This window comes from Epargyreus clarus, unplaced genomic scaffold (assembly GCF_041222505.1).
Source record: "Epargyreus clarus isolate Ecla_fem2 unplaced genomic scaffold, WU_Ecla_fem_2.2 ptg000014l, whole genome shotgun sequence".
Lineage (NCBI taxonomy): Eukaryota > Metazoa > Arthropoda > Insecta > Lepidoptera > Hesperiidae > Epargyreus > Epargyreus clarus.
The window spans coordinates 7,065,044-7,080,733 of record NW_027332222.1 but is presented as its reverse complement, the minus strand read 5'-3'; the positions used below and the strand labels follow the sequence as shown (position 1 = coordinate 7,080,733).

Genomic DNA, 15,690 nt, shown 5'->3' with positions numbered 1-15,690 from the left:
TCGACCTGCACACTGCGTCGTGGTTTGAAGGATATAATCAGGGCGATTTGAGATATTAAATCCCAGTCTTCAGAAATAACTGCCATCAAGTACTTTTGTTGTATGGGTTTGATTTTTTTTATAATAACATATTGTATTTGGTATTATCCATTTAACAGTATGCTCGTTAGTTACTGTGTTGGGACATATTACTTTTATATTTCTAGTGTCATCGATAGACGCGCGTGTCCATCCTTGGGAGCGTCAGTGTCGCACGACCTGCTGCTCGGGCGGTGGCGGCTCTCGTTGGACTTATTCGGGCGCGTGTTCACGGAGGACGTCGGCCTGGAGCCAGGCTCGGTCGTCGCCGAGCTGGGCGGTTTCCCCGTCAAGGAGGTCAAGTTTCGACGTGACATGGAGAAGTTGAGGAATTCTCAGCAGAAAGATTTAACTCTACACAAGGTTAGCTGTTCTTATTTCAAAAGTAACCTGGTATTAATATGTTAAATTGTCGGCTAAGATTTCTTTTTTTTATTACACATACTCTTATATATGTATAAAATTACAAATACAAAGATATTTATAATATTACGTAAATTTAGACATTTTGATTCTGACATTAATATTAAATAAAATTATTATAGATGGAACGCGATCGTGCGAAACTCCTGCAACAGACATTCGCAGAACTAAATAGTGCGTTCGCTGGACAAAACCGACGTGCACATAGCGCCCAGCCGCCCCTGGCTGTGAATCGCGTGAAGGTCACTTTCCGCGATGAACCAGGAGAGGGCAGTGGCGTCGCACGTTCGTTCTACACGAGTGTCGCTGAGGTATGTATTCATTCGATTATTTTAAGAAACCTTTGGTATTATATATACGCCTTAACAAATTATTTAAAAAAAATGATGACTAATTTATGATTAATTTACCTTATGTTATTAGGCATTATTAGCTAATGAGAAGTTGCCGCCACTGGAGCCGGCGACGGGCAGCGGCAGCAGTAGTAGCAGCAATACGGCGAACGGGTCTGCTGGCTCGGCCGCGCAACCCGGGGGCGGGACTAGTAGTAATAGTGGTGCAAGGTGATAAAATAATAATCATCAAAATGATATATATTATGCCTTCTGCCATCAATTTAGCGTTATATTTTTTTTGTTGGTACACTTACAGTTAACTGTTTAAGTTAGTCATACTTGCGGCTGCTTACTATTGCAGGGATTTACGGCTACTTGTGTGCTACTTTAATTTAAATTAATTTTGTATTGTAGGGGATTATATGTGAAAATATACTTTGTGCAGGAGCGGAGCAGGTCGTGCGAGAGCGAAAGATGCTCGGAGGGCGCCCGGCAGGCCGGCGCCGCGCCCGCCCGCCGCCCGCGAACCTCGGCGGCTGCTCAGCGTGGATGCGAGGCCGTATTCGCCACAGGTTTGTTTCAGTTTCGAAGGTGGTAGATCCCTTTGTAATTCGACTCTGGAGACAACACTGTCAAATCTATTTGTGTTTTCTAACTTTACGGGTGTGTTAAAGAAGAGATACTTACTCTGGTAGCACTGCTTCAGTAGGCGATTTAAAGTAGGAGTCTAAACTGGGATTCGTTACACAAGTTCTTGGGCGGCAGTGCCTATTTATCATTGGGTGAAATGCCTCGTTTGCTATTTCTATATTATAAGTAATAAACTATGCACGAATTATATATATATTTTTTACTTTAACTTAATATTAATTATTTTGTATGATCTAGGCTGCAGCGAGTGCCGAAGGGCCAGGATACAGTGGCGACCGACCTGGCGGCGGACACAATGAACATCTAACGTTACACCAAGCTCAACTTGGCGAACGACTTTATCCTAAAGTAAGTTACACAATTTTATTACGTTATAATTACCGAATAGTTTTCTAATGTTAGACCCGGTATAGATTGTTTATCGGCCAATTGAAACATGTTAGATCTCAACTAAGGATGATCGTAGCTTCTTTATTCCCTCGTTTTTCTAAATAGAGAACAATACCATCCCAGCTAAAACTTTAAAATTAGTTTTAAATTATAATATGTTGTCCAGGTGCATTCCCTTCATCCTACGTTCGCGGGGAAAATAACGGGCATGCTGCTCGAACTCACACCACCGCAGTTACTGGTACTGCTAGCTAGCGAAGACGCGCTGCGGCAGAAGGTGCGGGAGGCCATGGATCTCATAGTTATGCATCCCTCAGAGGCGATATTAGGTATGGCTCATGGAAACTTATACATAATTGTTATATTGTGATGTGTTATATAGAACATAACCTATATTTTTAAAAATGAAGATGATACTCCTAATAAGTATTTATCCGTTTCTAGGTTGAAATTCATTCGTAATCATATTCATTCATAAAGCATCATCAGTACTGATCTTTTTCAAGCAAAGTAATTATAATACTAATGGTATGTTATACCTCATACCTTCGCCACGTTTAAGCATAATTTTGTAAAGAATTTGCTTTTGGAACTTTTGAATACAAATATTTAAAAGCGCACTGTTGAAGCATACAAATAAATTCAACGAATACAGCGGCGTCTTTATTGCCGCGGCAGTTTAGGATCGCACTAATCGTTTCTCATTCTAGATCTGGACGTGTTCTCGTTGTCGGAGCGCGGCGGCGGCGCGCTGGGCGCGGGCTCGTCGACCGAGGCGAGCGGCGCGGACGACGCGGCGCCGCTGTTCTACTCGCCCGGCAAGCGCGGGTACTACTCGCCGCGCCAGGGCCGCGCCACGCCCGAGCGGATCAACGCGTTCCGCAATGTGGGCAGGTAATGGCACTATTAATATACATTAAAAAAATATACACATTCTTTATTTTTAAATAATAATTCAATTCTTTTCATTGCAATATTTAGTTTCTTGAAAACATATTCCCTAATAGAATTAATATTAAATGTTTAAAAACAGTATGTCCATGCTTGCATTGTAACAGGGAAATATTCTGGAATTATAAAGGCCAATAAATTGATACAGGGGGACAATGGTCACGTGACCTTTGTCCTGCTAATCTAAAAAAACACCTTGTTTTGACTCGATAAAGTCATGCTGTTGAACTCTGGTTCAAAACTCGGTCCGATTGTTTCTTTTAGTTTCTCTCTTTTTAATTAGGAACAAGTAAAAAATTACTTGTTCCTAATTAAAAACTTAACTTATTGCACTCGTGATATTTTATTTCAAATAATCGGTATTTTTGTTTTATTATTACAACACCGAGCAAATCTCGGTCATCCTACCTACCTTATTGTAAAACGACAATGGGTGAAAGCATTGGGCCACATTTAACTGTATTTATAATGTCTCAGGATCATCGGATTATGTCTGCTACAAAACGAGCTGTGCCCAATGTTCCTAAATCGGCACGTACTCAAGTACATGCTGGGTCGGCCGGTGCGCTTCCACGACCTGGCCTTCTTTGACCCCGTGGTGTACGAGAGTCTTCGTCAACTGGTCGTCGACGCCGAGACTGGGGACTCTCATTCGCTCTTTGCTGCTCTTGATCTCAACTTTAGGTAAGTAATAGTACCAACAAGAATTTAAGAAGAGGTTTATGTGGTTATCACAGCAATATTATATCATTTAGGTGGTTGGTTGCTGCATGCAATATTAAAAAAAAAAAATGTATATTTTTGAACACAGGTTTTTTGTGTAAACCATGCTATTTTTTGACAAAGGTATTTTTTCTGCTTTCTAAACTCCTATGAACTAAATGAAAGATTGTATTGAATATTAAAAAAATGATTTTCTAAATTCGATTTTTTAAATTAAATATTTGATTTTCAGTCTGGAAATGTGTGAAGAGGAAGGTGGTGGGTGCGTGGAGCTGGTGCCCGGCGGACGGGAGCTCGAAGTCACCGCCCTCAACGTGTACGACTACGTGCGCAAGTACGCGCAACATCGGATGTTAATTTCTCAAGAAAAGGCACTCGAGGTAAAACTTCCACCAGTGTTAAATATCAATTTTATATGATTACTACAGAAATATTTCCATTATATTTCGTAATATAAATGTCGAATTGAACTGTGTATTTTCAGGCTATGCGTGTGGGAATTTTGGATGTTCTACCTGAGTCAGCGTTAGAGGGCCTTACTGCAGAAGATCTAAGGCTTCTGTTGAACGGCGTAGGTGATATAAATGTTGCAGCTTTGGTGTCATACACTAGTTTCAATGATGAAAGTGGCGAGCAACCTGAGCGACTAGCGCGGTTCAAACGCTGGCTCTGGGCTATTGTAGATAAAATGACACATCTCGAACGACAGGACTTGGTTAGTATATGACTAATTTTGTTATTTTTGGTTATGTGTGTATATTTTAAAGCTATTATAAATTTTGTGATTGTTGTTTCTAGGTGTATTTCTGGACTGGGTCGCCTGCCCTGCCGGCCTCTGAAGAGGGCTTCCAGCCCATGCCCTCAGTGACAATCAGGCCCGCCGACGACGCGCACTTGCCCACCGCCAACACGTGTATCTCACGGCTTTATATCCCATTGTACTCTTCGCGACACGTATTGAAACATAAATTGTTACTCGCCATCAAAACTAAAAATTTCGGCTTCGTCTAGATGTCCGCGCGCTATGATCCTTTACGTATTTCACTTAGTTGTAAGCCTAGTCACGTAAGACTGCCGAATCTATCCGTGTCTAGTTTTACGGAATTGTATTTATATTACGCCATAGCCCTGACGTCAAATACTGGTAGTTTTAGCACATACATTACTGTATGTTTTTATTCCTCTACGATTCACAGTTACTAACGTTTATATGACTTGGGTATATTTGACTGAATAGTAAATATTCAAATGAGATACAACAGACATCGGCCCAAAGACGGTCCGCACAAGTACATAGTAAATATTATACATTTTAAAACGTATAGACTCTTTATAAGCGTTTAGTTTTAAACTTGGAGTAAATAACTTAAAATTTAGGTCTACATTTTGTATTTTTTTTCGAGTTGTATAGTGTGACCGTTTCGATAAACAATGGGCGCTCAATTTAATCGAAAGAGTTCGTTGCGATTACCTTGTACCTATAATTTTATTGTGATCAAAATGGTGATACAATACATACATATTTATATAAAGGTAAATATTTCAATCACAATCAATATCTTTCTCTTGTTACTTTTGTTTCCTTCATGATTCAATACATCTTCGTATTTTTGTGAACCCTTTAATTCATCTAAAATTATATTATATCATACCATCCCTTGTTTGGGTTAAAAGCCTAGGTTGCATTTGGTAGCTTTCTCTTGTAAAATATTTATTCAACTTGATGGCGATTTATAGCAATACGATGCAAATATTGTTTAATAAGCTTTGGAATAGAGAACATGTTAAAGTAATAGAGTATGATGGGTACCCTTCTAAATAATTCGGAAGAATAGACAGAGGCGTCAGATTCAAGTAATGGTGGATATTTGTGATATCAGAGGAAGTATTATGCGCCTCTATCTCTAAATTTAAGGTTATTATTAGATTTCCCTTTGATTAGTTGTATTAATATGGTTCATAATAAATACTTCTTAAAACGCTTAAAAAATTGTTTTTATTTGTATACCCGAAAAGAAGTTTTAGTAATACTAAAGATAAATAAAGAGAAAAATAAAGAATCAAATTGCAAAAGATAACATCCGAGATATAAGTCTGCTTTTTTATTTTTTATCTTTAACTTTATTTAACATTTTCTTATTGAAGAGGGCAGTTAATAAAACATTGGAGCACCTCAAACTCCTTTTGTACGCTTTTTATCTAAACATAGGAAATTTCGCTTTTTTTAAATATAAGCTGCGACATGTTCAAACTTCAAATATAATAGAAATAATATGGCAATTTTTAATTCAAAAATTTATTTCCACAAATTCATATCTTGCAAGCCTTATAAAATATAATGAAAATAATTCAGTAATATAATTTTGAATTCACATTTTACATAACAGTATTCTAGATTTCTTATATTATGTAGCATTACTAATGTAATGAATATTCTCAAGTTAACAATCATAAATATGGCCTAATTGTGTTTTTTAAATTTTATACATCACAAAGAAAAAGTCACCAACATAATAATAGTTTGTAAAACATAAGTAAATATTCCTACAGCTACAATAGGGTAGACTATACACACCATACAGTCATACAGATATATAACTTAATTTCATGATCTATAAATACATTTTTATTCTTAAAAAAATACTCCTTGCAACATTTTACTTGTTTTAATTTTGTACCTAAGAATATTACTGGACTTTACTTACCATGTTTAATTCAGTCGAAATTTTTTTATAAACACCAAACAAAATTGAAATGTGACAAATATGTAGCAAGGCACTTGTGATATCTGTACTTGGGTAAGTATTCCAACAAAATTCAATAAGGGCTAAAATGAGAAATCTCACAATAACAGTGTAGTTGGTAGACCACAACAGATATGGCAAGGTATGGAAGTACCATGAATAAAATTGATAATGAAGACTCCTCGCACAAACAATGCCAATAAAATTTACATAAAACATGGGCAGGATAAACAATTGTGAAATTATATCAAAATTAATACTATATTTCATATTTTCATTATCGATGGGCCTATTAACTGGTTTTTGACTTTTTTGTGTAGACTTTTCTAGCACATTTTTAAAAGATTGCAAAAATTCTTCTTGTTCCTTACTAAGTTTTTCATTATCCTCATTCCTTTTATTAAGTTTCATTTTAGCCTCTTTTTTTAGTTTTGATTTTCTTTTATTTTCAAGATTTTTGGCATCAATTTGAGGTTGCACTTGTCTCTGTACATATTTAAGACGGCAATAACTGTTGAAGTATTGAATACACATAGGCAGACATATAATTAACAAAATAATATGTATTGCTAGAAGTGCCAGGTGAAAGTAGCTGCTTTCAAAAGTTTTAACATCTAAGAACCTATAGTTAACTGTCCAAGTGTGATTAAAAACTCTGCCTACATCAAAACTTCCTTTTAAGTATGCTATTGGTTCAACTATCAAGAAAGGCATTCCCAATAAAATTTGGATTAGGCCACAAACAAAAAGTTGTTTCATGGTTTCTAGTACACCTAAGTTAATTAAATAAAAAAAGAATAGCGCTGGAGCGTACAACAGTATGTTCATTTTCACTGACACTCCTAAGCTGTAAAATATACTCCCTAAGTACCATTTAGAATCCAAGAAAAAGTTTAAAGACATAAAAAGAAACAAAACAGCAATAGGATCATTGAACATTCTTAACACATGAATTGAATGAATTCTATAAGATGTCAATATTGTAATAACAAGAACATATGGCGGAACTTTTTTAGTTCTGATATAAATTCTGAGCACACACGAAAGTAACATTAAATAAACACCAATGAACAAGTATTGAGCAAGCTTAATATTTTCACCTCGATTTGTGAGGTAGTAAAACATGGAATATATGTATACAAATCCTGCTGGGTATACTAGAGGTCCGGTGTCGCCGCGGAGCTTACTGTAGTCGAGGGTGCCGTTCAAAAATCCCTCGCATTCCTGCATGTACGCCTTCCAATCTATTTCGGTATACGGCACTCTTTCAACTATTAATACATTCAGTATTAATTCGGCAACTAAAATAAGTAATGCAACAAAAGGCAGTTGTGCTGGGTTGGTAACCAGGCCTTTTAAATAGGACCAAGTCAACATTCTTTTTACTTCGTTTAGAATATCTTGAAATCTACTTCGGCCCATCTTGGTTGCTTACTTGTTCGTTGTTTTTTTGGTATACTTAAGACTGATATTTACGACCAAGTAAGAAAACTTATATATTTCTATTTTAAGATTAGGTCACTCCCAGCTGCGGCATATATAAGTAGCCAACAGCTGCATGGTTATTTTCTATTTACGTGCCGCGTTAGTCGAATGAAGAAAAAATAGAAAAAAATTTGACACTTTACATGACAATGACACGAGACAGACAATGACGTTTGACATTAGTCGTATTACTCGTATTGTGATTTGACCAACATTTTTAATACGTTCGAATTAGAAGTATAAGTAAAGGAGATGTATGCGTCCATTATTGAAAGTTAAATTAAAATATACTTTGGGTGTAATAAATATATTATTTTTATTATTATAAGTTGTATACCTTTTGCTACTACTGCTTTCTATGGAGGAAGCTACAGGATAATCACTAACCCAAACTTTCCACCAATCCCCATTGAAACGGCATGGCGAAGTAGACTCCAAGTTTCCGTATATTGGACGATGCTCAGTACCAAAGAGTATAGGAGCCCATATAGCTCAGTACTCAGCAGTGAGACATAAAAACGGATCTAAATGTTTATGTAAAATTATATCAGGCTTCTCTTTGTGATGCTAATATAACTCGATATGAAAAACAACTGAATACTTATCTTTTATCTACTTCATCACTAACTTTATGATTAAATACTTACTCAAGATTGTGTAGCCCTTGACCAACTATGTAACATTATTACTTATAAGACGTTATCAACCTTATGAAGTAGAGATCTAATATTAAATATGTAAATAATCATGTAAGTAAATGTTTCAAACGGAGTAAGATGTATTATATGGCCACTATGCCTTGCAGTTACGCCTGATATTTACTAAGACTAGTCTGGTAAATCTTAAACTTGTAGCATAAAAGATAAACACAAAATTGCAATGGAACGATGCCGGCAAATTTTAAAACTTTATTTGCTGGCATCGTTCTATGAAGATCCTGCAGTCTATTTCAAATGCATTGCCGATGTTGTTATGGCACCCTTTAATGAAACGCAAGAACTGCTTTACAATATTTTTAATTTGTGTGGTGGTGGTACTATACCGGTCGAACCATGTTGATTCTTTCACCTTTCAAGGTAAGGTAATCAAATATTTTATAGAATCCAACTGGAGGCGCGGACGGAGAAAACTATTAACTACATATATTTTATAACGTTGCACCCTGTATAGAATGGTCCAAATTATTAGGTAATATTTTATCTTACAACACTTTATGTAACATAGGATTATGATTATTTTTTAAAGACACCTAATTTTGATGACCTCAAGATAATATTTCTTCACCTTCTTAAAGCTACCCTAATAAATGTGTAATTCCAATAAATCTTTAAATAAATAGTAGTAGCCTTTAAAATCTTTGGAATAAGATGTTGGGCTCAAGGTGTATTCACATGTTTCACCATGGCACCTGCGCGTAGTGTTGTTTTAGTTTTTACATTAATTTTAACCGTTTACTGTGATAATATTATTCGTAAGTTGAGAAGTTAATTAAGTAGAAAATAAATGCCGTTGTAAATATGTTTTAAAGTGCTACATAATTACATATTTTTTTGTGGTCACTGCAGAAAAAATAACTGAAATCTGATCTAACTACGATGGGTCATAAACTGGCATATTAATTACTATTAAAATTATGTTATGTTGCGCCAATTAACCTTTTCCGTTACTCTTTAGCGCAAAATCCTTTGGAGTCAAAAGTCCTTTTACTGCTGGAAAAATGGCGGATGGGCCATGTGGATTCTGATATAATAACACTACCATCGTTGAAGTCAGTCAAAATACCAAACGTGGAACATTCCTATAGACAAAAAGGAATTAAGTATGTAAATTTCAATATCCATGTACGGTTAATGCACCTATTATGGACACGACATTCATGAATTACATGTATGAATTCACTTCCAAAATTAAGAAAGTGTCAAATAATCTTTAAATTTTAACACTCACCAATTGTGTCAATCAACGTTTCTGATGTAATTTAAACTATTTTTGTCACTCACGCAACATTATTCGGTATCGAAAGCGTCGATTTCTTATAAGAACTCCAAACGCTAGAATTACCGAGTAAAAATTTCGAAAAAAAAAAACAAAAAAATATTTCTTATACTGTCCAAGATTGGTCCATGGAAGTGACCTTATGTTATACAAAATTAATTAACAAGCAGGCTTCATAATTAAACTAACTATATCCACATAAAATTTAATAATATCGATTTATTAATTGTGTAGTGTAGCAACAATTAATTTCTCATTAATAGAGTACTATAAAATATTTTAATATATTGTTACTATATTTTTAAAAATACATTTTGAATATCATAATTTCAGAATGACTTATACATTGAATGAAATGGAAATAACAGGGTTGGATAGTTTCTCTATTCAAGAACTAATGGCATCTTCAGCAAACAAAACCATAGATATGTCCATATCAGTTAATATTCCAAAATTAACATTATTCGCAGGTTAGTAATTATGTGGATTATGAATAAGTAAGTAGACTAGTTTCCTAAGTACTTTATATGTATTTGAAGGTGGTAAAACCCTTTGAGGTTCGACTCCGGCGGCACCACCGCCACACCTCGTTATGCCTTACAACAACAGTGTTAAACGCTACTGTTCTGGTTTGATGGGTGTGGTAAGGGAGACAAACTTTTCCGAGACGTTTCAACTTAGTCCTCAGGGCTAGCGGCGCATCTGGTGTCAACCTCAGGTGGGAATACTTAATCTTATCTGGGGTTGATTACAGATGACCATGGGCGGCAGTAGTCACTTACCATCAGGTGAACGTCTGCTACTCCTAAATGTAAACTTGCCGGGTCGATCTAATTTTTATTAGATAATAAACGTTTAAATTAATAAACGGTTTTCAGTACTGATTGATAAGATGAACTTTTTTATTACAGACAATTATGAAATTAGCGGTCGGGCATATCTTGTTTACCCTTTGAGTGGTTCTGGAAATATGACGTAAGTACCAGACAGTGACACAAAGAGTTAATATAGTGATAATTATTATATATAGAAGTAGGAAACGAGCATGCAGTCCACCTAGTGGTAAGTTACTTACCGGAAGTGGTCACTGCTGTTCATGCACATTGGATTATTGCAACGCCGAATAATATTAAAATACTTACTATCTGAGATTGGCCACATGCATCACTCTTGTAACCCCTACAAATTATTGGAACGTCTTCTACAAAGCATGTCTCCAGCGTAAACCAGAAAACAGCAGCGCTTTGCACTATTGTTGTAAGGCAGAAATAGGTTCTTTCAAAAGCCGACTGTAAAAGTCCACTTATAATAGGAATTTATGAGATAGTTTGCTAGATATTTGTTAAGAATTCTCAATTTTACTTATTGATGTGAAACATCTATAGCCGCACGTAAAACTTATTTCTGGCGTGGCGACGCATGCCGTGGCGCGTCGCCACGCTATACGATGGTATATATATACAGTCTATATGCAGTAGTGTGTACGGTGTGGCGACGCGTCGCCATGCGCAAAAATCGTAATATTTTATTTTATCATTATGACATATTTAGTTCCTATCACAATATGTTCTTTTCTGCATATTACTTTTACAAAATAATGTCGATGTTTCACATCTGCCAGGCGTCCCGTGACGGCTCACATTGTTTTTTTTATTCAGAATTATATTTCGGGATAGTGAGTTAGTGCTTAAACTTCGATTTGGGACTACTCCCGACGGGAACAGCACGAAAATAATGGACTTTCTATTTGATTTCAACATTGACAGTATAGAGGTAAGTTAATGGTATGGTATCGTCTATGTTGCTTAAATTGATTATTAAAAAATATAATATCAACCTACGTTTTTCATATAACCGTACGTTAATTATCAATCAACCTTTGCAATAAACTAATTACATTTCTTATTCAAAGTTTAAGTAAGTAGTCAGAATTCTTTACTTTCTTACTTTTTTCAATCAATTCTAGAAATTGCTATTAATATTAATATTATGTCAGGGGTCTGTTGGTTAAAACTAAGTAAGTACCTAGTCAGAATTCTTTACTCTCTTACTTTTTTTAATCAATTCTAGAAATTGCTATTGATATTAATATTATGTCAGGGGTCTGTTGGAAAGGCATCTAAAGAAATATTCCAAGAGCGGGCGATCACAGAGTCTGTGCTCCTGAGAAAGATTAGTGCCATTTCTATCATACCATAGCCTTCATACAAGAGCACAGGAGCCTTACAATTTTATTTGTGTAATGAAATTGTACGGCTAATGGTAGGTGAACTATTTTATTTACATTTATATTTATGTGTGACTTTCAGGCTAATTTAGTGAACAGTTCGTGGCCCATTAACAAAGTGTTGAACAGCGACGGTGTGGAGATATTGGCCAGTTACCATGACGATATTGTGCAGGCGCTGGCGGACCACATAGTGCCTTATCTAGACGAAAATCTGAGAAGTGTTACGACCACGCAGCTTGTTAATATTGTTCTCAATACATCTTTGTAAATCAATGACGACACAACACTTTTAAATTTAAGAATTTTACATAAAATAAATTAATAAATCACTTTTCGAATCTTTGTTTTGTCCTGAATATACCTTGCAATCGGTTAAAAGCGTAGCAATAAAAGATGCAGTTAAATTAAATAATTTATTTGTTTCCTCTTGATAGATAGTAGAGTTTATCATTTTATTTCCTTGGTTCCAACTTGTTACTTGGTAGAAGAAACGCCTTTACTTGTTCCACGCTCAATTTGCTAAGCATATCATTAATTTGTGCCATCACCGTGATTAGTATATGACGCTCCACATCCGCCTTTACATCCAACCACCATTGGTGCACCAAAGATGCGATCTTATCAGAAAACGGCGTAAATGTGAGTAAAGTAATCTCTATATTCTGAGATTCCACCTGTTTTAAAATTTTGCATGTTATTAGTATTAGTACGGGGTAAATACCTAAATGCAGTGATAGACTAGCGGTTTAAATATTGCCTCTTAATCGGGTCTGAGATGCGAATCCCAAGTACGCGCCTTTAACTTTTCAAAAATAGGTGCGTATGAGAAATTATAACAATAACGGTGAAGGAAAATATTTAATCCCTCTGTCACTCTGAAACGGAATCTTTGTCCAGCACCTAGATAGTAACCGGTTAACCATTGATGGCAATACATCTACATATTTCACAAGTTTCAAAGGTTTCCACAACAATACTCACCCTGACTTCACTTGTGTTAACGGTCGATATTGCTCCCACTAGTTGGAAGGAACATTTTTGTTTTCTTCTTCGAGCAGCTTTTCTTCTGCTTGGAACGCCCCAGACAAGACGAGGTTTTCGAGGATAATACTAGGAAATAAAACTTGTTACTTCTCCGTTAATAATATATGGTACTTAAATGTACTACAACTTTAGAATTGAACAAAATTACAATTAATATTTGAAACTAACCGTAGATCGAGATGCCGTTTTATAGGTATCCCACTCAATAGCAGTTCGGTTTCCATATTGTCTGTGAATAGATAAATATATTAAAATATATTAAAAATCCATCGTAATCTTAACATTATAAATAATTATAATACCATTAAAGATATATACAGGTTGAGAATCCAATGAATTGATATTCTGGTTTGAAGAGTGTGGTAAGGGGGACCTACTTATCCGAGGGGTTCCAATTTATTCTTCGTGGTTGCACGCATCTAAGGCCGACCTGACAGTGGCCACTTATGGTAAGTGGCCTGCAATAAAAGAAATCAAATGGTACGTACTAATGATACGAAGTTCATCAGTAACGACTTTATAATCAATTCTGCCGGTATTTACTCGTAGTTTAAATTCTTCAAGCAAAAAATGTTTAGCTCCTTTTATTGTTAATGAATTCCATGTGATGGCACCACTGCGAATAATGACAAACAATAATATTACTATAATAGGTACGCTTTGTCCCTGTAGCTTCAGGACCAGAATGAGAATACCTAAGCCTTAATACGACGTTGAAATATGAGCCAGGGAAATAGTAAATCATAACTATGTAATTAGGTATTTAATAACTTCGATTTTAAATATGTGTGCAAAAATTCAAATAGAAAGTTATCAGTCGGTAATTTTCTGTACCATTCCTACATACAGTCAAAATTCAGAATCTAAAAAACACACCATGTATGTATTTATTTTATTTACTTACTTAATAAACTCATCCACGGGTAAAACGACACGTTTTTGTTCGTTATTAAAATAGGGGTCCAACGGTGGCATAGGGAATATTCCGACACCAAACATTCTTCGTAGAAGTTCAAACAGATGTATAGCATTTTTACTGGCTTCCTTGTCTAACGACGTCATATCCTCATTTATATTTGTTACATTTCCAACTTTAATTACTGTATTTATTGACCATGGCCACGGCTCTGCGCTAGTGACTATTAAAAGAGATACAATTTAAGTAAATGTTGGATAGGTAGAATTCTTAGGAATTATTTATATTCGAATTTCTGTGTGCAGAACTCAAATGATTAATGAGAAGTGCAGCAGCAGAGTTTCAAGATTTTAGGTGTAACAGTTTTGGCTGTGCGTTGAATTCACTCACAATTAGATCCTTACGATTTTATATTATACAGATTAAAATTTAATAAGAAAAGTTCGAAATCGTTAATTAAGTTACGCTACATTTACCTATATGTTTTATGTGCATTAATATTATAAACATGAATACAATGAAATTTTGTGTAATACACAGTGTGCTTGGATTATTTTATTATCAATTAAGTTAACTTACACAACTTTAGAAAATTGATTTGTGTACTGACGGTGGTGATAAACAAAAATGACACAATTCCCTTCATATTATATCAAGTGATATCACATAAATGATCCACCATTAAGTCAGTTTATGGTATATTTATAATTTATAAATTTATTATAATTAGGTCAGGGTTTCTCAAAATCTCAACTCCTACCCCTATTAGACATTTAAAACAACGGCTATACTTGTTATTAATAAATGAGATGGTTCAGCTTGTTTCTTGTAGCAAATTGATCGATTCTAGGAGCAAATGTACTTAATTACAATCTTAATTTAGGCAGTGATAGCGCAGTGGTTAAATAACTCGGCCTCTCGATCAAAGGGTCCGAGGTTCAAATCATTCAGTTCAGTTCCGGTTATGTGCGTATCAGAAATTAATTGCTAAACGGTGAAGGAAAACATCGTGAGGCAACCTGCATATCTAAGAAATTTGTAAAAAAAATCTCAAAGGTATGTGAAGTCTACCAATACGCACTTGGCCAGTGCGGTGGACTAATCCTTCTCACTCTGAGAGGAGACCCATGCCCAGCAGTGGGACAATAATGGGTTGATTATGAATTTAGATTTAGAAGTAGCTAAGCATTCTAAAATTAGTCTAAGCTGTACGATAACTGCGTAGCGAATACTTATCTCTACGCAGTTATCGTACAGCGTAGATACCCCAAGGGGTACGCGTACCACACTTTGGCAAACCCTGTTATAGGTCTTACAATTACAAGCTCTATTAGTTACATTAAATCGATTATGTGCACCACGAATTAATTGATTAGCTTCGCTAATGAATTACTCTTGTTAGGTGGCTGACAATTTTAATTAGCAATTGTTTTAAATGATACATACTAGGCCATTGAACGGGTTTAGCTATAGTAGCGAAAATATTATATAATATTATTTTAGGAGCATTTATGAAAACATCCACCTACCTATTCCTTAGATAATAAATGTTCAAACTAATTTTGGTGTTAATAAATATGGGGTAAATCTCGATAGATAGACAGACATTTGTCTAATCATCTTTGCAAACAGTTTTGACATAAGGAAAGCTTGGTCCAGTCGTGGGATAGTAGGTAGGTACGGTTCAATGTTCAAGTATCTTGGCCACCTGTAGATATATAGCGA

At 35.4% G+C, this 15,690-nt stretch overlaps 3 protein-coding genes across 12 annotated transcripts in view; 2 read left to right on the top strand and 1 right to left on the bottom strand.

Moving 5' to 3' along the window:
• Positions 1-5,541, top strand: part of hyd (E3 ubiquitin-protein ligase hyd) — a 28,906-nt gene extending 23,365 nt beyond the window's left edge. For all 10 annotated transcript variants that reach the window (XM_073079752.1, XM_073079746.1, XM_073079747.1 and 7 more), the window contains exons 40-50: positions 207-441; positions 624-812; positions 925-1,064; positions 1,282-1,408; positions 1,725-1,835; positions 2,044-2,206; positions 2,588-2,771; positions 3,306-3,512; positions 3,784-3,931; positions 4,036-4,266; positions 4,350-5,541. In XM_073079752.1, coding sequence (XP_072935853.1) covers positions 207-441; positions 624-812; positions 925-1,064; positions 1,282-1,408; positions 1,725-1,835; positions 2,044-2,206; positions 2,588-2,771; positions 3,306-3,512; positions 3,784-3,931; positions 4,036-4,266; positions 4,350-4,562 — 1,948 coding nt within the window. In that variant the 3' untranslated portion in view covers positions 4,563-5,541. The remainder of the gene's footprint in view (positions 1-206; positions 442-623; positions 813-924; positions 1,065-1,281; positions 1,409-1,724; positions 1,836-2,043; positions 2,207-2,587; positions 2,772-3,305; positions 3,513-3,783; positions 3,932-4,035; positions 4,267-4,349) is intronic.
• Positions 5,542-5,831: 290 nt separating this feature from the next.
• Positions 5,832-7,943, bottom strand: Alg3 (Alg3, alpha-1,3- mannosyltransferase). The gene has a single exon (XM_073079744.1). The coding sequence runs from the start codon at positions 7,715-7,717 to the stop codon at positions 6,239-6,241; it is 1,479 nt and encodes a 492-aa protein (XP_072935845.1). The 5' UTR covers positions 7,718-7,943; the 3' UTR covers positions 5,832-6,238.
• A 2,802-nt stretch (positions 7,944-10,745) lies between these two features.
• On the top strand, positions 10,746-12,279 carry LOC140747598 (uncharacterized). The gene is made up of 3 exons (XM_073080147.1): positions 10,746-10,750; positions 11,434-11,548; positions 12,085-12,279. The coding sequence occupies exons 1-3, from the start codon at positions 10,746-10,748 to the stop codon at positions 12,271-12,273; spliced, it is 309 nt and encodes a 102-aa protein (XP_072936248.1). The 3' UTR covers positions 12,274-12,279.
• The last annotated feature ends 3,411 nt before the right edge of the window (positions 12,280-15,690 follow it).